Raw genomic sequence first — 24,023 nt, 5'->3', positions numbered from 1 at the left:
GTTTACCCATAAACAAATGTGTATTATAAGCACAGGATTTTCCCCCCCCCCCCCCCCGAGTCCGGTAGAAACAAAATCAACAAGCATAATACTCGCGTTTGATTCAATCCCAAAACATTGGCCATTCTAGAGCAGTTATTTTACCAAAAGACCACCGAGATTGGCAAGACAGTTGGAATCCTTTACTTAAAAAAAAAAAATCCACAGGCATATTACTCTGATGGCTCGAGAAAATACTGTGCTTTACACACATAAGTGTATAGGTTAAACCAAATAATAGGGAGGTTTAGCTGCACGTTACGCAAGCAAAAATGCGAACGTGAACGTCAACAAATTTTGTTGTAAAAATCTCATGTATTACTAGCATAAATGAAGTTACCATTTCTCACGTCGGGTACTTATGTGCAGGCTTAATACATGTACGTGAGCATGAAATAAGCCCAAAGTGGTGACGTCACCTAGAAACGACACAAGTTTCTGACGTTTATGTTCACATTTTTGCTCACGTAATGAGCAGCTGAAAACCTCACTATTATTTACATTGATGTACATTTTACTCAGATTTAGATAATGAATGGTGTGAACATGAGATATTTATCACAAGGTACAAGTTACATCATAGACATACCGATGGCTCATCCAAGGTACTAGCTTTCCGTCTGATCACCAACTTGCTTGGCTTTCCCCCGCTGACCTCCATGTCACCTTTGACCTCTATCCTGACACTGGGAACCGGAGTGGGCTGCGGCGTTGTCGGTTGACTGGCCGTCGAAGTCACCAGAATCGGGGAGGTCACTTGTGTCACCTTGACAGCATCTTTACTCGCCGAGGTAGTTGTCGTGGGAGGAGGGGGGACCGTTATGGGAAGAGTGACTGACGATGGCGTCTTTGGGGCGGGGCTCGACGGCTCAGAGCTGAGATGATTGACAACTGCTCCGGCCGGTTCCTGATTGGTCAGCGGCGGCATCTGCGATCGCTGTGAGATGCTGTACTGCATGTAGCAGGCGCTGCTGCAGAAGGTCACCTTGGGGTCGGAAGGATTTCCGGTGTATTTCTGGACCCCTTCCCCTAGGATGACGACGTCACAGTGTTTGCAGAATCGCTGCTTGCCTGTGGCTTGCTGCAGCTGCTGCTCGGCCATACTGCTTGCCGTGCTCTGTGGACGATCTGAAACACTGGAATCTGTTTTGAGAAGAAAAATAATACATATTTTTAGATTATTTTGAGAGATCAGATATTGTTTTCAACTGTCACAAGTCGACACAATGAACTTCAAGATGGAAATATTCCACATAACAAAAATTTACTTCATATGGTAACAATATTTTCACATTTATGTTGATCAACCTCAAAACTTCGTTCATTTTGTTGACGCAAACAAAACGACTGTGAACATCAGTTAAAACATAATAGATAATCTAAACCTCTAAAAAAAAAAACTCTGCTTTTAACACGAGAAAATAATCACAACAAAGGTTATATGAGGATTTCTGGCTACAAATCGTGTAAATTTCCATGGCGTGGTGAGGAGTGTATTATGATTTGTTTTATATTGCGAGAGTACTAGAGAAAATAATTTTTTCAGGCTATTGAATCACAATTTTTCTGACTTTTCCCAAGGGCAACAAAATCAGATTAAAGTAGGAAGCACTCCATGCCTGTATCACTTCACCATGAAAAATCATCTAATAAAATAATTTGCTCACCAGTTGATGGTCGAGCTTCTCGTTTACTAGTAGCCGTCAACTCTTTCCTTGGTTCCCCTCCGAGGTGATACGACTGAGGTTCAGGTACACACAGCAGACCGCAGAGCGACTTGACGACGCTCTTCATATTCTCTGAGGCTGCATCAGTCAGTTTGAGGGTCACAGGAACCGTACCAGGAGTGGGCGATAACATGGCTCGGTCCAACTCGGAGCTCAACATTGCTTTAGCTGTTATAATAAAGATACAAGCACAACTTTAGAATATCAAAGCAATTTCATAGATAAGATATCTAATTATCAACCCTTTTTAGAGCATTGCTAATATTGTAAATTTCTTACATCAATGTTTGTCAGTAAAAATGTCAGCAGTTATTACAGAAAATAAAGTTTTGGGTTTAGAAATTGAGATACTACTTCAACATATTACATTAATAGATTTCATATCCAGACATGCACTAAGAAACGCTATGTATAAAGCGCCATATAAATGTTGTATTTTATTCTATTATTACTTTGACCTCTTTATAGGAATGGCAGTAGGTCAAACCTTGCCGCTATGAGCATTTTGGTACAAGTTGATAGTGGACGCTAGGGTCTCTTAAGGGGTAAGGCACTGGTTTTCATGACTCATAAAGTTGGGACAATGTTACTCGCTTATTGAGTGCATGGCAAGTCTGCGCCTTGAAAACCCAGCAGGGTGGATACGTGCGCATTACAAGTCTTATTATTATTATTATTATTATTATTATTATTATTATTATTGTTATTATTATTAAGTCAACACTAAAAAAAATTTGATTTTCAATGTTTTTATTTTCTTGTATGTTCAAGTTCGACCAATTTGAAAAGATGTGGAACACGGAAGGCAAGTGTTTGATTTTGGCTTTGCCAAACACTGATGTATAACGGAAAAAGCTGAATGAAATTGATACCTTTTCTTGGTGTTGGTCTGATAACAGGGAATGTTGGCGAGATGGACCTCTCCATGCACATAGCGATAGCAGACTCGGTAATCAGCTTCAGACCACGCAGTCTGTACGGCTCATTCTCTTCTTCGCACTCTGGTGACGAGGACGGCACGATGCCGTCGGGCGTGCTGAGATGATCCCGAAGGAGGATACTGGAGGGTGGCGGCGTGGGTAGCGATGGGGGTAGGTCCATCCCTGGGTAGGCGTGGTTCATGGTACGGGTGATGGCTCGCTGGTGGGATTGCATCTCCTGCATGATTTCATCCCCTGTTAAAACTCTCGCACCTGAAAATTCATTCAAAAGAATATTTTTAATTTGTTCTAAAATGCAAAGAAAAAATGATAACCAGAAGCAGAGCAATGTTTGAAATTAGCTTCCAAAACCTGATGTTTAGTAGGAGAAGAAATCATTGCATCAAAGGTTTGGTAACAATGTCACAATTTGCACAAGGACAGCTCTTCAAGTTGCAATTTTCAAACACAAGGGTTTTGATTAAACGTTATTTTGGGTGAGAGGTTTACTGCTCTGAAGCAATGATAATTAAAAATTCTGCAAAAAACAATGCTCATTTTCTTTGGAGACACTGAAGTTTCAAAAGTGTTGTTTCAAAATTGTTTTTTTAGAAATTGGAATTTAGACCTTCTTTTAGCCTTTGGCTATTTTGATTAATTAAGAACTTTGGAAGTCAACTAACAATTGATAACTCCTGATAATGTCCTGGATACTGATGAATAAACGATCTTTGGTTACAACTGTTAAATTTTTTAAGATGGATGTTTCCATTCTTTAAAAAGAACAGGATTAATTTCAAATTTGAGCACATACCTGGTCTCCCCTTGAGTTGATCGAGCGACGCCTTCCGAGCATCCAACAACTGACTGGGTCCATTTGACAGTCCTCCAGGCATCTTGATCGGTGGCGAAGGAGGCAGCGACGAGGGCGGAGTGGGAGGGTTAACATCAAGAGCTCCATTAGGAAAGTTAGCATAAAAGTCAGCCACACCATCAATGACCGCATGACCGAAGTTCCCCTTGAGTGTCTTGGATCCATTTGGCAGGGAGCTTCCAAATAATGGACATAGACCATAGTTGATGTTCACCTCTGGCTCAATAAGACTCAGCATCGGCATCTGCTTGATGGCATTCAGCAGCTCCTCCGTGCTGGCGAAGATGTCGGTATCCACCTCTTTGGATTTCCTGCGCTTCTTACCGCCCCCGTTGGCTTTCTCCAACGCTTTCTCAAGGGCCTTCTGTTGACGCTTCAACAGCAACTCCTTCCGCCGCTGCTTTTGCGTCTCTTCAAAGTCTTTCTTTTTCTCCTCGGTGGCCTGCTTATGCATCTTGAGTAGAATCTCGTGGTCATTCTCAGCCGGTTTGCCATCCTTCTTGACATATGGCAATTTCTCTACCATCTCAAGCTGCTTCTGTTGCTCTGGAGTCAGTTCAGGTATTTGGGTGTCCTCGTCATCTACATTATCTGCATTGTTCAATTGGGGTAGTACATTTATTTGGTCTAGGTTAGCAAGCATACCCTCTTCTGTTGGTATTTTTGCCAGTTTGGTGCCGATATTGCATATTGAAGGGCCCTGTAAGAGTTGCTTCAGTAAGAGATTCTGATTGATCTTGCCTTGTAGAGTCTCGGCACTTTGATCAATGTTACTCTTATCATCTTGATCAGGTGACCCGCTCCCCGCTTCTATGGAACTCCGCCGCAGCAGCTCAGCATGTAGCTTGTTTAGAACATCTCTTTGCATTTGATCGGCAACAGTACCATTGTTTATTTGTCCTTGGTTAATAGGAGGGCCCAAACCAGTGTGCATGGAAGACAAATTGTTTTGCATCTGCTCCACATCATTGGGGATTTGCATAGGGGTAAGTGGAGATACCAGATCGTCCGTCTTCTTTCGTCGTGTCCTCTTGCGCTTCGGCTTGTCCGTGGACTTGCTGTCCTGCGACATTGGATAGCTCGGGGGCATCGGGAAGCCATCTGGAGGTGGCATATGAAGCGACATGGGTCCTGGCATGCCATCCGGTCCGAACGGTGGTGGCTGTATGGGCGACTGCTGGTGATGAAATGGAGACTGACCCATGCCTGGTGATGCGACAGGGTCTTGAAGACCTGGCACTACACCCGAGGTTTGCCCCTGCTGCTGTGGGTGGAACGGGCCACCTTCCTCCTGGTTTAAGAACGGTAGCTCCAAGGCCATTCTTTCCTGTTCCAAGCGCTGCATAGCTCTGACTTGCTCTACCTCTTGAGCCAACTGTTGATGTTGCCGCTCATGTTGAGCACGTATTCTTTCCATCCGTTCGCGCTGAATAAACCCATCGCTGAACGGATTGTTATCTTGTCCAAGATTGATTTGCAAGGGTGACAGCATGGAGGCCTGGTCCACTAAACCTTGCATGCCCGAGCCGGGTGGTAGCTTGCTCGGCGGTGGCATCGATATTGGTGATTTTGGTGCACCTGGTGTCGTTGGACCTTGGTTTGGGAACGGAGCTGGTTGGGTAGCTTTGCCCATCGGAGATTGAGCATTGGACATAGGTGACTGGCTTCCAGGGGGCATCATAGTGCCAGGCTGGCTGCCTAACATAGCAGGAGCTTGAGAGGTCATCATAGGCGATGGTTTGCTGCCGATCATGGGCGATGACTGACTTGGTATCATAGGTGACTGCTGGCTCATGGGAGAAGGCTGGCTACCAATGATGGATGGTGGCTGACTGCCAATCATAGGCGATGACTGGCCACCAACCATTACAGATGGTTGGCTGCCAATCATGGGCGGTGGTTGGCTGCCAATCATGGGGGGCTGTTGACCACCAATCATCGGGGGTGGTTGGCTACCCATCATGGGCGAAGGTTTGGTGCCAATCAAAGGAGATGCTTGAGAGCTCATGATTGTTGGCGACTGACTGGTTGTATTTGGTATCGGCTGGCCGGGCATTAACACAAGAGGTTGATTAGGTGCCATAGGGGATGGTTGATTCTGCATCATCGGTGACGACTGGCCAGGTACCATAGGTATTGGTGGACCCTGCATCATGGGCGATACTTGACCAATACCCATGGGGGATGGTTGACTGCGCATCATGGCCTGTTGCTGACTAGGTGACCCAATAGGTATACTTGTTCCCTGCATGGTGTTTCCTGGGAAGATACCTTGAATGACCCCGTCCATACCCGGCGGTCGGATCCCACCCTGCTGCATATTATTACCATCTTGTAGGAATGGACCTCCCATCATATTCTGTGGGTTTCCAGGTATCATTGCTCCACCGTGTGGCATACTAGGGCTACGTAGTCCGCCTTGGATCATCTGGGGACCAGGACGACCCATCAGAGACCCAGTGCCAGGATGGTTCCCAATTGGAGTGTTTGACCGGGAAATGAGACCCCCTTGACCCATCATAGCACCTCCTGGTCCCATAACTGGCCCGACTGGGCCCATCATTGGCCCTCTGTTACCCATCATGGGACCACCTGGACCCATCATGTGTCCACCGGCACCCATCATTGGGGTCTGTCTCCCACCTTGCATCATAGGGGTCTGGCGGCCCATCGGGGAGTGCTGATTGGAAGACATGTGCTCCTGCTGCTGTTTCATGTGGTGCTCTTGCATAAGAATTGAGTGCTGTCGGTGCTGCTTGCGAATGCTCTCAAGCTTCTTCTGCACAGCAGTATGTCTCTGAATAACCCCGTCAAGTTCGTGTTGATCACTTTCCGGGAACAACTTATTGCTCTTTTTACAGGATCTCTGTCGAGCAGAGAGAGCCTTCTTCTTTTTGCGCTCCTTGCTAACCTCAGCTTCAAAGAACTTCAGACGCATCTGGAGGTACTGTTCTCTCCTGAGCATCCACTCTTCGTACTCAGCGACATTGTGCGTGTCCGGGGGTGTTTCGTCATGATACTCCCAGGGATCGAATCCTGGCATTGGCTGGTCATGCACTTGTTGCATCGGAAGACCATGAAGCTGGGGCATTCCAAAGACAGGGGACTGCATTCCTTGCATTCGAACAGGCATTCTCATGACTCCTTGACCCTGTCCGGGGCCCTGCATCCTCACACCGGGACTCATAATCGGACCTGGCATTCTGGGTCCAGGACTAGGTATTGGACCTGGCATACGGGTCCCTGGGCTTCCAAGTGGGGAGGGCATACGAGAACCAGGGCTTGTCATGTGCATTGGTATACTGACACCCGGGCTTGGGGCTAGCCCTCGTGGCCCAATGCCAATGAGTTGGTTGGAGTTTGGCCCTGGACTTGGTATATGACCTCTCTGTGCCATGCTGAACATTGTATTTCCTGAGTTGACCATCTGATTGTTGGGTATTGGGGACATGTCTGGACTTCCCAGAGGGGGTCTGATTCCAGGACTCTGCACTCCGGGAGACGGGGACTGCGATGGATGCATGTTGAATCGCTGGGGCATCACTCCAAAGCTCTGAGGCTGTGGCAAGAAACCCTCATGCTGCATTCCTCCAGTCGGTCTCTGTGCATCGCCCAAACTGAGAGAACGGTGCATGGGACCACGAAACGGGACCACATTTCCAAAATCTGGGGGGCGCATTGGGCCTTGTTGGCCAGGGCCCCCTGCCATTGCTTGTTGTTGCTGTTGTTGCTGCTGCTGCTTTCGCTGCTGAAGCTGGAGCTGTTCTTGGTGTTGTCTGTTCATTGCTAACAGTAGTTGTGCATGGGGTCCTGGAGGTTTACTGGCAAAATCCTCAACTTCTGGATTGAAAAAAAGTAGGAAAACAAATAAATATAAATATTTAATATTAAAAAATACATACATTCGAAGAAAAAACACCTTTCTTTTGTATTATGTATTATCTTAGTTTAAGTGCTGTGTTGAGGTTTTAAAATTTTGACTAAAAAGTGGTAACCAGCAACATTTTTTTTTGTTCTGTTTTCAAAATATATCTGCATAAAAAAGGTGATTATTAAATAAAAGTTGTTTTAAAATTTGTAAAAAGTTGGCAATCCTTGTTTTGTACATCCGGGCAGTTTTACGTGACATACAATGTTGTGACAACTTCAAACTTGTGAGCAAACAAAATATCTATTTTAGGAGCAATGGAGCAACGTTTTTGCAATGACACAACAAGTTTTGGGTGAAGTGGTATAAGACACTGGACACCTCAAAAAGGTCTAAAATTTACAACAAACTATGCTTGCACAAGTTTTTTTGTAACACCACTCTTTAAGGGACATGTTGCCTTGGATCAGTCAAGTTGGTCTATGAAAAGCATTTCAAACCGCTTAATATGAAATCAATAGCGTAAGAATGATGTTTTAAAAGAAGAATATAATGATCCACACCAATATGCCTCGAAATCGCATGGTTTTCCCTTTTCGGCAGGAACTAACAGGGCATGCCATTTTACGGAGTAAAGTTTTTTTACTCTATAAAATGGCCAACTGTGTTAGTTCGCAAAGAAGAAAAACCACTCAACTTTGAGGTATACTTTTGTGGATCATTATATTTTACTTTTAAGACATCATTCTTTCCTTATTGACCAAACAATCGGGTTGAAACGCTTTTCATAGACCAACTCGGCCAATCCAATGCATTGTGTACCTTTAACCAATTCAGGACAAAGTCAAATTCACTTTCTATATAACATGTGCACAAAAAGGCCATAGTTCATGCCCATGTTTATTCTATTTTTCTGTGAATATTTGAGTCTTGAAGAAAGCTAGTGATGGAAAAAACATGAAAGTTTTTTTTTGGCAAAATGTTTAAAAGGCTTAAAACAATCCTGTATTTTATAATTGAATGTACATGTAAATGCTCTAGCTCACCTTTAGCATACATCTTGGCCTGCTCTTGAATTTTCTCCAGGTTAAGATCTCCAAATGATTCTGAAGATGTGGGGAGCTTCACAGCTTTACCATCTGGCGTTGAAACGGGTACTGGACCGTGCAATGATGTAGGCACGGTATTAAGCACTCTGTTACCTGGTGCTGCCACATCGAGTGATGTTGGCACAGAGATTGGAGGTATCGAGGCTGGATTAATCTGCTTCAACTCCATCTTCTCCTTCTCTAAAAGATCCTGGAGAAGTAGAGGCTGATCCTGGAGAAGCATTGGTCTCCTCTTAGCTAGCTCCTGGGCGCCTCCTTTTGCATCCCCGAACACTCCTGGCGCTGACAAGGTGACCGAGGAAGAGCTAGTTGTTGCGATATCTGATCCTGAAGGTGCGGGTGTTTGAAGAGAAGCAGAAGTAGGTATGACTTGACTGGGAGATGCCGGAACTACGGGTGCAGAGCTTGTGGTCGCAGGTAAACTGCTTGGTGTGGTGTTCTGCAGTGCTGGTTTAGGACTTTGACCAGTTTGTTGGGGTGCAGCATTTTCGATGGTTAAGTCTGCTGTTACAGACGTTTGAGACACAGAGCCACCATCAACCTGGGGGCTTGAAGCTGGTAGTGGACTGTCTCCGGCGATTGTCGGTGCATGACTAGAGGTACCTGGACTTTTTGGCACAGTCTTTGCATTGCCAATTTCAGTTGATGGGATGGGAGAGTTGTCGGCTGTTTGGTGTGGACTTGGTATGACACTTGTATTGGCTGTGTCGCCAGCGGGCCTGGGTGAGGATGAGTCAAGCTTTTGATTTGCCTGGCTTCCCGACGGGGATTCAACAGCTTGATTTGCATCTTTAGGACTAGAACTTGTACAACCATCCTGTTTATTGTTCGGCACATCTACGTCTAATGTCTTAACATCCATGTTCAGAGTGCTTTCAGTTTTGTCCTTTTGTTCCGTGGATGTCTCTGGTTTATTACCGCTCGAGCTCTGCTCACATAACTGTCCTTTGCTTTTTTCAAGACCTGGCTCAGTCTTGATTTTTAACACTTCCGTGGATGGAGATGTAGTACCTTGCATATCATTTCCAGAAGCAACAACAGCCTCCGACGCGGAAGCAGGCGAGCTTCCACTTTTCTTTTCAACATTCTGTGTTTCAATCTTGGCAGCAGGAGATTTTTGTTGACTAACCCTTTCTTCGGTAGACTCTGGTGATGCAATTTTATCTCCGTCCACAGCTGTTCTAGTCTCAGCGGGGGAAGAATGAGAAGACCCTTGAGTTGCTCTGTTTACAGTTGGATGGTCAGGAGACCTGTCCTGGACAGTCTTCTGAGATTCTTCTTTACTCTGTCCAGGTGAGTCTTGCTGTGGCTTATCATCTTTTTTGGTATTACTTTCTGAGACAGCCTGAGTTGTACTTTGACCAGAAGCCAGCGGGTCATTCCCTTGAGTTTCTCCCAGTGGGGATTTTGTCTTATTGTCTGGTTTTTGGGGAGCCTGGTGTCTTGTGGAGGGACCAGACGTGTTTGATTTGTCTTCAGAGGCTTGCTTGTTCTCTTGCTGGTCATCTAAACCCAGATCTTTAAAGAGTTGTTGATTTTCAGCAGAGTGCTTGTTTGTGTCCAGGTCGGGATCAGCATACTCTAAAATATTGAAGTCGCCATTGAAGAGATCTTCAAGCTGTTGATCGTGTTCTTCCCGACTTGCCTCAGTCATCCCTTCATGGGGCGGACCGTGGTATCCAGGACCTCCAGGGACGGGCACTGGGTGAAAGCCTGCCTGGTTTTGAATGTCTTGGAAGTTGTGCTGACCGGAGTGTGGTTGTTGTGGACCAGGGTGAGATAATCCTCGGTTACCCATGTCAGAGAAGGGTACCTGATGCTGATGGTCTGCCGGGAAATGACCAGGTGATTGAAGACCCATGCTAGACGGAACCTGAATGTTACCACCTGGACCCATCCCAACTGGACTCACATGACTTGGGTTAATATGTCGGACAGGTTGTCCTGACTGAGACATCCGTACCAAGTGGTCATATGGGTCCAGAGGGTTTGGATGACTACCCATGTTCTGTTGAAAGGACCTCTGTTGCTGCTGTTGTTGTTGCTGTTGTTGTTGCTGTTGTTGTTGTTGCTGCTGCTGCTGTTGCTGCTGTTGCATAGCACTCCGTTGGTGAAGTTTTTCCTGTAGAAGCGCAAGGCCCATTGATCGAGGTCTGTTGCCTCGGATCATTCCAACCTGTTCATGGTGTTTCAGTTCAATAAATTGACCGGGTGGTCTTTGAGGGGTATTGCCACCCATCCTTGGCCCTGAGGAAGGAGTTGGACCTTGCGGTCTCCAAGATGCCATGCTTTGAGAGGTCATGAACTCGCCTGGTCCAGGCAGCCCTTCTGTATTGCCTTGTGGTGATCCAAACGGAAATCGAGGCCTTGTGTTATCGTCCATACCCATTCTTATATTGCCTGGCAAGGAAGCTCTCGAACCCAGGTAGCCAGCATGAGTGTTACCTTCTTGCATGGATTGCTGCTGATCACCCGAGTTAGGCCCAACATTAAATTGGCTGCCGACAGGATAAGGTGGTGGTGGGCGTTGTGAGTCTTCAGCAAACCACTGCTGCTGCTGCTGCTGTTGCATTTGGGCTTCTCTCAGCTTCCTTTTCTGTTCTTGCTGCTTGAACAGCAGCTCTCTGAGATGTTGGCGTTGGGTCATCTTATCGGGTTCAGGCGCCCGGATTTGATCAGTCATGTTGCTTCCGAGCATTTGAGGTGGTCCACCCTGGTTGCCTTGACGGAACTGAGGTCCCGCCGACGGGAAAAACGGCTGACCCTGCTGCATGGGGAAGTTCCCCCTGATCATACCATGATCTCCTGGGCCAGGTGGTCGAACATTCATCACCATGCTAAACCCAGGTATCTGATCTCCCGATGAAGATGTCATCGGGATGCCAAGGGGATTAGGACTATGTATCATTGGAGAGATCTGACCAGTTTTATTAATTTGGGGTCGCTGTTGGCCTACAGGCATCTGCGACATATTCTGTGACATTGAGGGTAGACCACCGCTCTGTGGTGAGGGTGGGACACTGAATCTGCCGTCCTGACTTCCAGGCACACTGCCATCGCTCGCAGGTCCAAGTGGAGTTGCCGGACCCATACCCATAGGTGTGGTGGGGCCCACAGGTGTTGGTGGCCCAGTCATCCCAACAGGTGTGATAGGTCCTATCGGTGTTGAGGGTCCCATGGGTGTTCCTGGCCCCATGTTGGATTCCATTCCTTGTGAGTTACCGAGAGGCGTGCTGGGACCCAACGGTGTGCCTGGGCCCAATGGAGTACTTGGCCCCAAGGGGGTGCTTGGACCATGCGGAGTACCTGGGCCGATGGGAGTTGTTGGTCCCATGGACGTGGCTGTGCTCATTGGAGAGGGCATTTGAAGATGCAGGTTGGCGTGAATGACTTGTGACTGGCTGACTTGGATCATGCCTCCTGGTGTAGGGGGCCCTCTGTGATCCATGCCTCCCATGGCGTTTTGTTGCGTCATGCCTGAAAAATAACAAAAGAAAATCAATCACATGTTACTTCTTACACAGATTTCAAACTACTTTTTGCACAAAATAATGTTTTTTTTATTAAAGAGTAATGCAAAATAAAAAAGGCAGCAGTTGAGGTGTTCTTGGGTTCAACCATGAGTTACCTCAGCTTACTATTCGTTTAATTCTGCACTGCTTCCTTATCCAGTTCATTTCTGTACAAATAGCAAATAATTTTGAAGAACTATCCCAGGCGGTTATAGAAATGCATATATGGGAAACTTTCAATTTCAGTTTAAAAAGGCTTTATACAATATTGGTAAGGACAACAAATATCAGTTGTTGAATTTTAGTCTGAAAGTTTACTGATTGCAAAGTTCATACTACAAGCATTTTCCTATGAAATAGTTCCCTCAGAAATGAAGTAATTTCATATCATTTATATCATACTCGGAAAAACTTTACCTGAAAGATTAATTTAAAAAAAAACGCATTAATTAAGGACAATATGTAAATAGGAAATGATTTTAAAGCCATTGGACACTTTCGGTAAACAGTATTGTCCAAGGCCAACACTTCGTATATCACAACTTCTATATATAAAATAACAAACCTGTGAAAATTTAGGCTCAATCGGTCATCGGAGTCGGGAGAAAATAACAGAAAAACCCACCCTTGTTTCCGCATGTTTCGCCGTGTCATGACATGTGTTTAAAATAAATCCGTAATTCTCGCTATCGAGAATTGATATTGTTTTAATGTTTTCTCAACAAGTAAAACATTTCATGGAATAATATTTCAAGAGAAGTCTTTCACCATTACCTTCTGTAAACCCTATAAGTTATTTGTAAATCTGTGGACTTTTTTTTTTTTCTGTAGCCAAGTGTCCAATGGCTTTAAAGCAATATCTCCCTCACACAGCAAATTAAGCCAAAATATTCACAGGTTTGTTATTTTATATTTATACGGTCGACTCCACAAACATGAACACTTTCTATGATTATTTTGTCTGCTGTACATGCACCAATCCTGTTTAATACATTAAAAAGTTAATTTTAATTTCAGCGCTTGTTTTTTTTTTTTCCGCAACAAAAATCATATTCCGAGGATGCTTACCTTTGGGTGAACTGATCTGCATCGCCTGCTGACTCGCATCCTGTCCATCCTTAGACACTTGAGCGCCCTCTATCTGACCAATGGAACCAGTTTCTGAACTTTGACCTGCGTGCAGAGCGGCCTCAGCTCGCTTCCTCTGAATTCCCTCACTCAGCTTTGAATGAAAAAAAATGACAAAGAGAAAAAATAAGTTTAATTTAATTGTTCTTTAATCTTGATGGTGACGAAGCTTTAATAATTTCCCTTACACCATGGCACATTCTCATAAAGCTGTTACATGCCAAAACGTTTGCTTAACTACTTTCTGCTAAGCGAAAATGAGCTGAATACCAACCTTAAGCAGTTTTGCTTAATTACTTTTTGTGCTGAATCAGCTCTCTGAACAAGGTGAAGTCACCGGACTAATTTGAAACCCAATGTTTGATCCACCTCCATGGTTTGATGAAGGCTGCCCACAACCAGTGCAAAATACATCTTTGCAGGAGTCATCTACCATCATTGGACATACATGTACAGGGATGATGCTGTCTTACTTTATAAAGCTAATGACCTCAGAGCCCTTTATTTCATTGCACTGGTCCCCCTTCTAATAATCCCAGAGAGATTTACATTTCCTTTGAAGAGATACTCTTCAACAAGAAAAAAAAACTACCTCATCCTTACAAAAACAAAGTAAACATAACATTGTTGGTGTGTCGTGGACGAGCGGTCAAGCACACTGGCCTTAAGCTCTGGTCCATTATTGCTTTGTCCTCCCAGGGGTTGTGTTATGCACATAAAATAAGCTAGTAAAAGTATTGTTAAGAGAAGGGGGTTTGCCCAAGTGTTTTCTGGTATGGTTGGCAGATCTGCTGCTAACCTTAATGTATACAAATTGTCTGTTGGCTATTTTAGGTTGCTATGTCAGATTTTTGGCCCCAAACATTAAAAAATTGATTTTTTTGAGTGAATGGTATTTCAAAGAGTATCACCCGCTCTAACAAAAAAAGGTTTAACTTTTACTTATAATGGTCAGGAACCATGACAAAAATTTCTTATAAAACACATAAGAAATGGTCACGTGATATATTGTCGGGACCAACAAAAACTATTTTTGAGCACTTTATTTCACTGCTACTAATAATTGGCGGACTTTTTCGAGCAATGGCTCAAATGAAAGCTTGTAACTTTCTCGACCCCCATCAAAATACCTATTGAATTTCAAGTCAAAAATTTTTCGGTTAAATCGGCCAAAAATCTGACATAGCATCTTTAAACTTTTAACCCAACCACAAAAACCTCATACACCTGTACCAATTGACTAATTTGTTTAAATTGGACTTGTACATGTAATTTTTTTTTTTTAGAACAGAGTGGACTGGACATTATCAGTGAATAACTGCAAAGTAGGAAGCCAGTGCATGCACATGCAACATTCATAGAGCTGTTGACTACTCTAAAGGCACAACAAACCTGTTCAAATAGCACAAACACAAACATACAAACTATGATCACTACAGACGCCTAAGTTACGCCAGAAATATTGCCTTTCTTCTTTGCTGAAACTTTATCATACCCGGTTCATACTTCATGTGAATGCGGAGCTAACATAAACAAGTGTTAAACTCTTATTATTGTGAAACGTTCACTCTGAATATAGAGTTGTGATGCTTTTGCATGAAGTTTGAACCGGGTTTTATATGTCTCATGATTTATGCTTAGTGTAGACTGTTCACTCAAATATTTTAGGTTTTTTTATTCTCAAAAATCAAAAGGAAAGTTGCCAGTACACACACTTCTAAAAATTCAATGTTGAAAACAACAAACCTAAAAAGGAAGATTTTCACTTTTTGTAAGGCGAGAAATTTGACAACTGACACTCTTAAATCATTGCCTTCAAGTAAAAATTTGTGTCCAGCATAAAACAGTTTGTCACAGCTAGCTTTGAATAAAAAAAGTCACTTTTCTAGGACCCAAATGAACATCAATTCAGGTTTTTGTGAGAGGTGAAAAATTCCAATTGGACAAAAAAAAAAACACAGACAAGACAAACTAAAGATGTTGCTCAGGTGTTTGAACTAATGCTAAATGAAAAATATTTCAACATTTCAAACCCCTTTACGTGTGGCTATAACGGGCCGTCATGACAGTTTTCCAAAAATACACTCCAGTAATTTGCGTGGATTAGGCTTTTTGCTATATACACAGCCCAAAATTGGCATAAACTTAAGAATATTTACCCAAAGCGCCCTTGTTTCATCACTTGAAACCAATTTTATTTTAAAAAATGACATACATTCCACAAGACTTTTATTTTAAAGCCCATGTGAGGTCAACTGGGCCCAATTTCATGGCTCTGGAAAAGAATCAGCGCTTATTGAAGCTGGGAATTCTGCGCTTACAATGTACATCAAGTGTATTTCAGAGTAAACGGGGAACTTTAGCTTGTGCGCATACGTACTCCACGTTACTAGGCATTCTATGCTTACAAGGCTAGCGCAGAAATTCGGTGCTTGCAAGCAGAGAATGGTGATCATAAGCGCAGAAATCGGCGGTAAGCAGAGCCATGAAGTTTGGCTCAGGCCTGGGTATGTTGTCAACATTGGAACTGATGTGAGATAAGGCCGATTTATAGACGGTCGCGCGATGGAAATCTTGACGCTCGATCCTAAAAAAAACACGGTTAGTAGTCATCGCTGAGGCCTATAAACTGTGTTTTTTTTATGATCGCGCGTCATGATTTCCATCGCGCGACCATCGTGCGACCGACTATAAACCGACCTATAAGGGTTTGACCTACCTTCTGGGCGTCTTTGAGTCTCTGCGTGGCCCTGTTCTCTCTGGCTCTTTGCTGTAATAACGGACAGGCAACATGCAAAGCATAGTCAAGATGGGCATGCAGTGCGGCAAAAAACTCTCTCTCTCACGCATAGTGCAATGCTCGCAGAGGGGCATGGACAGCCAAAACAAATAATATCAATCAATACCTAAGGAATCATTTTAGGGTCTTTTCTGGTTTGATTGAGTTGCTTTTGCTAGCTAACCCTCTTTAAAAACTCCTTTGATAAATTTTAACGATTTCTAACAGCTCAATGGCCGTGGAATGTTCCAAGTTTTCCACAGGGGGTGTGTGGTTTTAAGACCAGTCAGTTTCTTTCAGAACGGATAACAAAGATATTTTCAGTTGATTTGTTGGTGGTTTGTTTGTTTGTTTGTCTGTCTGTTTGTTCAGATGATCTTCCCAACAAGGGAAGTGGGCAAAGCTCCCAAAAGGGGATATAAACGCCAAGATGGCAACAGCCAATCTCTCTCATACAAACATTGGTTTAATGTCTATGATTATGAACTACACAAATCAGTTAACTGTGATTCAGTAACTAGACGACAAAACTTATTCTAGTCGTTGTGAAATTAGTAGTAAGCTTGGCTGGTTTCGAACCTACAACCTTGTGATTGCAGGTCATGCAGTCTAACCACTTGACCATGGTGGTAACATAGTCTTTTAGAGTGTTTCTTGCTTTACCAAAATTGTTTTGGCTTTTCACAAAAAGGGGATCAAAATAGCACCTTGAGAAACAGTCAAAACGATAATAGGTTAGGGAAACAGGTTGAGAAATATCTTCCAAATGGATGACTTTTCAGAAGGCACAAGAGGGAAAAATTTGTTCGGAGATTGAAGTATGAGACGAACGATAACATCATGACAGAATTTTAGAAAACAAGAAAACGTACTCATTGTTAAAACTGAAGCCATACATCAATTGATCTATTGATTCAGTTGACACATCAATGAAGATGTTTTTTGTTTTTTTTTGTTTTTTTTTCAAGACAAGTTCAAGAAATACCAAACCATGCGTGAATACGATTGTTTAGCGAGGTATTAATTGGTGATTATGGAATTCATTTCCATCAAATCTAGCTAGTGGAGCACAATCACAGCGGTTCCGTTCTAAAAATAAGAAAAAACTATAGATAGCAGCATAAAAAAAGCAAAAACTTAAGGCAAGTGACTTGAGATTTCATTGCAGTGGTGAAGTGTGCAAACAATAAAAAGAATACAACAAGAAAGTTTTCAACAGTTTTTTTCTTCATTGTAATGCTGCGATCTTAGGGGAATTCCCTTTTTTGTGCATGATCACACTGCACAATGATAGGAGACAACAAAACAAATGCAAAGTAAATGCTCAAAGTTTCAAAAGGTGTGACTGGCAGCAAACACACAAAAGACTTGACTGGTAGACAGGAATACCAGCCTAGTCTACCCCGGAGCCTGTGGGCATAAATTCTTGATCATTCCGGACCTATTTCATTTGTGATATGGGGGTGTGGTGTTAACAGATGAGTGAATGAGTTACACTTCAAATGGGGACTCTTCCATTCAGGAAAAGAGGGGGAACTGAGGTGGATTGACTCACCAAATATGGCTGCCGGTCCAATGTCGTAACCCGCCTCCAGAGTTTCGCGATCTGTTTGGCTCGAGACGGCCAATCTGATTGGAAAGAAAAAGAGATTAGTAGGGTGATTAGTAGGGTAGTTAGTCTACTAGTTATTTCTAATATCAAGTAATAAACCACAACAGAAACTGACTTGGTAAACTTAGTTAAATAGCTAAAAGCTTTTAAACCACCACTTCTTGGCACTGCTTAGCAGTTATTCTACAGTATTGGCGACCTGTGAAGCATGCTAGTCTGAGGGCGGTAAGCACAGACATCCTGGTAAGTAGAGCCATGAAATTTGACCAAGCTAGCTCTTTTCAGAACCACAATTCATGAGAATAATAATGGTACAGTGTTGCTTCAAACCTTAGTTTCTGGATTGTTTTCCCCAACACTGTAAAATTAGAATTTTGTTTCTTTCTGAAAGAAAACTATTTCAGCCTTCTCAAATATTTTGGATCGTTTCAGATCTTGTGGCTGAACGGATAAGAGCACCAGACTCAAAGCTCCAATGTTTCTGTTCAGCATAGTGTGGGTTTGAGTCCAAGTCGTGACACTTTTCACTTGTACTGTGTAATGCATGTAAAAGAACCCACTGATCTGATCAAAAAGAGAAGGGGTTTGCCCCAAGGTTCCTAGTTTGATTGGCTGCACATTGCCCCACAGCACCTTGAAAACCATTACACGGTGCATTGTGAAGGAATTGGGGTGGATTTCACAAAGAGTTAGGACTAGTCTTATCTTGAGTTAGGACGAGTTACTAGTCCTAACTTAGGACTAGCTGTACGTTTTTGATATCTCTTAGGACTAGTCCTAAGTTAGGACTAGTCCTAACTCTTTGTGAAATCGCCCCCTGGTCTCATACTTCAAAATTCACAATACCTTAGGCCAAGTTAAACCAAAGAAACATGTTTCACGTCCGGGTTTTTCAAAAAAAGGAGGAAGAGGGGCTTTTTATTTTTTATTTCAAAATTCATTCTTTGTTAAAATGTCAAATATCCATTGTTTTCTCTACTGCTGAAATACACAAAACATAAATGAAACAATTTAGTCGAGGCATCCAGACAAGACATTCAGATTGTTTTTGCTGAGATCATTTAAAATAACCCTATTTAAAAAATAAAAATAAAATAAATAAAAAAATGTGCATAAAAAAAATTAAAATAAAAAATAAAATAAAAAAGGAGGCGGCCTTTAAAAAGGAAGCGGGCGGGGACGCTTAACATGTTTATTTTTTTACTTGGCCTTACAGGAAAATACTGAATGAAAATACTGACGACATTGAGTGACGGATTTGGGCGCTTTATAAGAAACCACTATTATGAATACCTGGGTATTCCTTCTTGAGGTCAGGGAAGTTGAGGTTAGCGTAGAGTACCGGCGAGATGGTAGCGAGGGGACCTAGGGGTTCGTCCTTCTCCCATTTCTTGATGTTACGTTGGTTGTAGGACAGGGTCTCGCCGTCAACGTCTCCTCCTCCGGCCTGCCAGGGGCTTGGGGGCTCTGCAAAGTCTGGGCTGAATGGTGGACTGTTGAGACATAAAAAAAATTATTTATTTCATTTATTCTTAATTTATAGTGGATAAAAATTAGCTAAGGCTAAAAAACTTACAGTACTTAACAATACTACTAAATTGTACAACCAAACAATAAAAACCACGAGCAGAAAAAGAAATTTGGACTTGAGGATTGCACACAATTAAAGGCACTGGACACTATTGGTAATTACTCAAAATAATTATTAGCACAAAAGCTTACTTGATAACGAGTAATGGGGAGCTGTTGATAGTATAAAATAATGTGAGAAACGGCTCCCTCTAAAGTGACATAGTTTTCGAAAAAGAAAGTAATTTTCAGCGAATTTGATTTCGAGACCTCAGAACTAGATTTTGAGGTCTCGAAATCAGGCATCTGAAAGCACACAACTTCGTGTGACAAGGGTGTTGTTTCTTTCATTATTTACTCGCAACATCGACGACCAATTGAGCTCAAATTTTCACAGGCTTGTCATTTTATGCATAAGTTGAGATACACCAAGTTAGAAGACTGGTCTTTGACAATTACCAATAGTGTCTAGTGTCTTTCAAAATGGGTCAAAATTAACAAGACCACAGGGCTAGTAGTTCAACACGATCACTGGACCAAAAGTATTTGCTACAGGACCAGAATCATGATGAGAACAACTTTCTGCAAAGTTTTACGTATAAACTGTTTTGATGCTAACAAAACACTAAGAGTGCTATTATCATTCATTTCATGATAGGGTGGCTAGCTACCAACAGAACATAATTTAGTAACTACAGTTATTTGTTATGACAATGCAATGGGGGGGGGGAGTCATTCAGGTCAATGTTTTAACAAAACTAAGGTGAAATGGTTAAATATTAGTCTGGTACCTGTTTGATAACATGAGAATCAGTTTTCACTATCTCTGGATCTGGATATATTATACTCCGATAAAACGGATACCCGCATCGCATCAGAGTTTGAAATACCAAGGGCTTTCAGACCCCCTCAGGTGTGATCAAGCATTACATAAAAACTGTGTAATATTATTTCACCATTGGACAGAATACAAGGATCATGACACAATATGGTGGCGGTGCCGGGAAAACGAAAAAGTCTGATCAGTACCTTGCCATTCCAGGTTGCTGTCCTCTGGCATTCTGTGTGAGGTGTGACTGGAGTAGAGGCATGGGGAGGCTGCTTGGGACACGCCTAGCTGGGTGTGACATCATGTGACCTCCAGCATGGTGCATCGGGGGACCCATAACTCCATCTGCACCTGAGGTACAAAAAAATCATACTCCATTAGGATTGCAATAGACCTTTATCATGGTGCAGCCATCTTGAATTTCTCCCATTGACATCAATGTTACCAAACCGAACAAACTAGTCTGGTTCCTATTTGCAAAATGATGATTATCATTCATTATTGTTGTTCGATACGAGGAACATGACCAAGATGGAGGCAGCATGATAAAGGTCTATACACCTTTCTATTGTTGATAACAATCTGCATAGGTTGGCATAGACAGCAATTTTGATTAAAAAACAACAAACAACATTTGCATTAACTGTGACATTTTCATTCAAGCAGAGTGTTATTTCATCATTTTGTCAACTTAGCAAAAAATTACAAGTTTGGGTCTGGAAATAACCCACAACACCCACAGCAATTGCCGTGGTGCCCTGTACTTTTGCCGTGTTGCCCAAGGTTCCAATACAAACTTACATTTTCCCACATTAAGAAAACAATTGCCATGCCCATTCAAGAGCGAAGTTCAAGGCCTGCCACTGACACAATGGTACGCTTGGCATAGTTTTTTAGCTGGTAACATTTGAGTGGTATCGTTTTGTGCTTAGCTTAGTTTTATGCTTATGCAGCCCTATGAAATTGAGCCCAGGGGCCAATTTCATAGAGCTGCTTAAGCAAAAAATTTGCTTGAGCACGAAAATAGATCGTTTATTTTACACATATTACTGGCCAAAATATCATGCAAAATACACTGCTTGTGAGTGGTATTTAGCTGGTTTTTACTTAGCATACATGTACCAATTGAGTGGAGTCTTGGCCGGTAATCTGATTTTACTAAGCAAGGATTTTTTTGCTTAAGCAAAATTTTGTGCTTAAGCAAAATTTTGTGCTTAAGCAGCTCTATGAAATTGGGCCCTGTTCAGAGACAAACTCGACTTTCCAACGCTCTGATAACATTCCAGGGGCCCATTGGTTGTTTGTGAGAGCACTGACCTGCGATAGAGGCTGTCATTGATGACTGTGTGGACATGGTCACCCCATGCTCAGTCGGACTCAACACCCCTGAGAATAAATCCTCCACTTCTTTGCCGTCGATGTGGGCGAGATCTGAAATTGCAAAACAAAAAAAATTAAAATTTACTCACTCAAACGTTTTACACTTTCCGCAGAACCCTTCCCAATGCTATCCAATTGGTAAGTCAATAAGTCACACGTGTGCGCATCTGCTGTATGCACAACATTTTGCCTACTTTTCTAACCAAAGGTGGCGTGTCGGTTAAGAGTACCGGACTCAAGCTCTGGTGCTTCTGATCAGCAGAGTGTGGGTTCAAGTTCTGGTCATGACACTTGAGCACCTTATTGGTAATGTATGAAAAGAACCCAGAACACTTTTCTTGGAAGAGTCGGGTTTCACCCCTGGGTTTTTGGTTCACATACATGTAGCAAGCACCCTTGATTAAAATGCGCACAAGACTTCCCCCTTTTTTGCCGCTGGTGTGTACAATGGTTTTGATCCCCTTTTTACTAGATTTTTATTCCCAGCCAAAAACACTTTGGATACGGACAAGGTTAAATTCTCCACTTTCTGTCCATTGGAGGGTAAAAGAAATATGTCCACTTACCATCTGGGACCATGTGTCCCAAGTTGGAGCTTAAGATAGAGTCCAGCTCTGCATTGGTACTGGTTGGTTGCGCACCTTCTGCGTGGTCTCCAGACTGCTGGGTAGGCTCCTCAATGGCGTCAATGTCAAGACCTGGCACCGATAGCAAATCAAAAATCATTTAACACTGAACCTTACCCTACCTCAAATTTGATATGTTGATATTTGACCAATTGTGCAAAAAAAGTACGCAAATATACTTCACTAAATGGCGACGCAGAAATCCTTTAATCGCCACAGCTGTAGCCACCAACTAGGACACGGTTTAGGCATCCAAACGAAATTGTGAAAGTTGTATGTTTAAAATTTTTATGTGTATGTAGTTGCTGGGCACCTCAGAAAAACAGTGTTTCACTGAGAGGTTTCCCCAGGGTAAATAAGAAGGGAAAATTTTGTTTTTCCCCACAGAACTCAGGAAAGTACTGATTCCACCATACAGTGCTAACGCACATCAGTGTAAGGGTAAAAACCAAAATTAACGTTGTAGGTATTATTGGCAAGAAAATGCTTACTTTCTCCGTTCTTGCCGAGTCCATCGCCAAGGATGATGCCTAGGAATTCCTCCTGAGGTAAGAAGTTCAGCGGGTCATCACTGGTGCCAAGATCTCCTCCTTCCACATGATGAGACTGAAGACAAAATTAAATCAACTGTTACTAGGAGTAGTTAACCATTTTGAGAAATCATGCCGGCCGTGCACGATTGTACCAAACTGCCCATAGTCTCAAGATTTGACCACCTTCTCATGTTGGGCCCATTTTGAAAAAGCCTGTAAGCACACAAATTTGCTGAGCACAGAAAAAATGTTACTAAGCAGAAATGATTTCCAGTCACAATTCCAAAAAGTTTACATTGTTGCAACTTGGGACCCACTCATATTTTGCTCATCAGAGAAATCTGCTAAGCAACATTTTGTGATTAAATTTTTTTTAAGGACTTTGATAGGAAGGAATGGGCGAGCCTCAACATGATTCCGACCTCAGTAGTAGTTAACCATTTTGAGATGCCGGTCGTGCACGATTGTACCAAACTGCCCATAGTCTCAAGATTTGACCACCTTCTCATGTTGGGCCCATTTTGAAAAAGCCTGTAAGCACACAAATTGCTGAGCACAGAAAAAAATGTTACTAAGCAGCAATTGTTTCCAGTCAAAATTCCAAAAAGTTTACATTGTTGCAACTTGGGACCCACTCATATTTTGCTCATCAGAGAAATCTGCTAAGCAACATTTTGTGATTAAATTTTTTTTAAGGACTTTGATAGACAGGGATGGGCAAGCCTCAACATAATTCCGACCTCGGTCGACACACGAGAGAGAGAGAGAGAGAGAGAGAGAGAGAGAGAGAGAGAGAGAGAGAGAGAGAGAGAGAGAGAGAGAGAGAGAGAGAAGGACTTTAAAACTGAAAAAAAAACATGACAATTCCTAATCAATGTGAATGGTACACAGATATACTATCTCTACTCAACCCCTCAACCCCCAACATTTCTCCACATGTCTCAACAAAGAACCAGCACCTTCCAACCCCCTCATCCTAATATTTACCTCTGTCCCAGAGTTTGTGGTGTTATGGTGAGCTTGATGACTTCCATGTAACAGCTCTGCTGAGGTGCTCGATGAGGCTTTGGTCGTGGGGCTCTTCAGGCTTGCAGCCCCCTCTGGCTCCTTCTTGGCGATGTGAGGCCGACTGTCATCATCGGAAATCTCCAAGCCGTCTTTTCTCCGGCTAGAGTCTAGCAGGGTTTTGCCGAAAAAAGCCTCCTGTATATCAAACAAATCAACACAGTTTTAATAACAGTTGAAGTTAAGTTTTAGTAATGATAATGATAAAGAGTTGAGATAAGACCTAAGGCTAGTGCATAGTGGAAAATAACTAAGTACGGTAAGTTTGGGGTGACACCATGTACAAATCTCTTTTGTAAGTAGTGATGGCTCTGAAGAGAGCTGATCTGATGACTGTCTTCTTGAGAATAATACAGACTTCTTATAGAGTGCATATTTCCTAGCAAAAATTTCCTAGCATTTAAAGAAAACAAGCGAGAACTGAAGACGAGCAGTGGAGTCGGAAGAGAAAGC

At 42.8% G+C, this 24,023-nt stretch overlaps 1 protein-coding gene across 5 annotated transcripts in view; it reads right to left on the bottom strand.

The window, feature by feature from the left end:
* The window catches only part of LOC139937405 (histone-lysine N-methyltransferase 2C-like), a 65,102-nt gene that overhangs the window by 11,538 nt on the left and 29,541 nt on the right, over positions 1 to 24,023 (bottom strand). For 4 of the 5 annotated variants that reach the window (XM_071932532.1, XM_071932537.1, XM_071932536.1 and 1 more), the window contains 14 exons: positions 23,493 to 23,708; positions 22,464 to 22,578; positions 21,913 to 22,044; positions 21,284 to 21,397; positions 20,167 to 20,317; positions 18,862 to 19,061; positions 17,512 to 17,585; positions 15,897 to 15,947; positions 13,118 to 13,271; positions 8,475 to 12,014; positions 3,501 to 7,400; positions 2,639 to 2,959; positions 1,707 to 1,934; positions 629 to 1,182 (listed from right to left, as the gene is read on the bottom strand). In XM_071932532.1, the coding sequence (XP_071788633.1) occupies positions 629 to 1,182; positions 1,707 to 1,934; positions 2,639 to 2,959; positions 3,501 to 7,400; positions 8,475 to 12,014; positions 13,118 to 13,271; positions 15,897 to 15,947; positions 17,512 to 17,585; positions 18,862 to 19,061; positions 20,167 to 20,317; positions 21,284 to 21,397; positions 21,913 to 22,044; positions 22,464 to 22,578; positions 23,493 to 23,708 (9,750 nt within the window). The remainder of the gene's footprint in view (positions 1 to 628; positions 1,183 to 1,706; positions 1,935 to 2,638; positions 2,960 to 3,500; positions 7,401 to 8,474; positions 12,015 to 13,117; positions 13,272 to 15,896; positions 15,948 to 17,511; positions 17,586 to 18,861; positions 19,062 to 20,166; positions 20,318 to 21,283; positions 21,398 to 21,912; positions 22,045 to 22,463; positions 22,579 to 23,492; positions 23,709 to 24,023) is intronic. The other variant, XM_071932535.1, reaches the window with a different exon arrangement.

This window comes from Asterias amurensis, chromosome 5 (genome assembly GCF_032118995.1).
Source record: "Asterias amurensis chromosome 5, ASM3211899v1".
NCBI classification, from domain to species: domain Eukaryota; kingdom Metazoa; phylum Echinodermata; class Asteroidea; order Forcipulatida; family Asteriidae; genus Asterias; species Asterias amurensis.
This window is presented reverse-complemented; position numbering and strand designations above follow the sequence as displayed.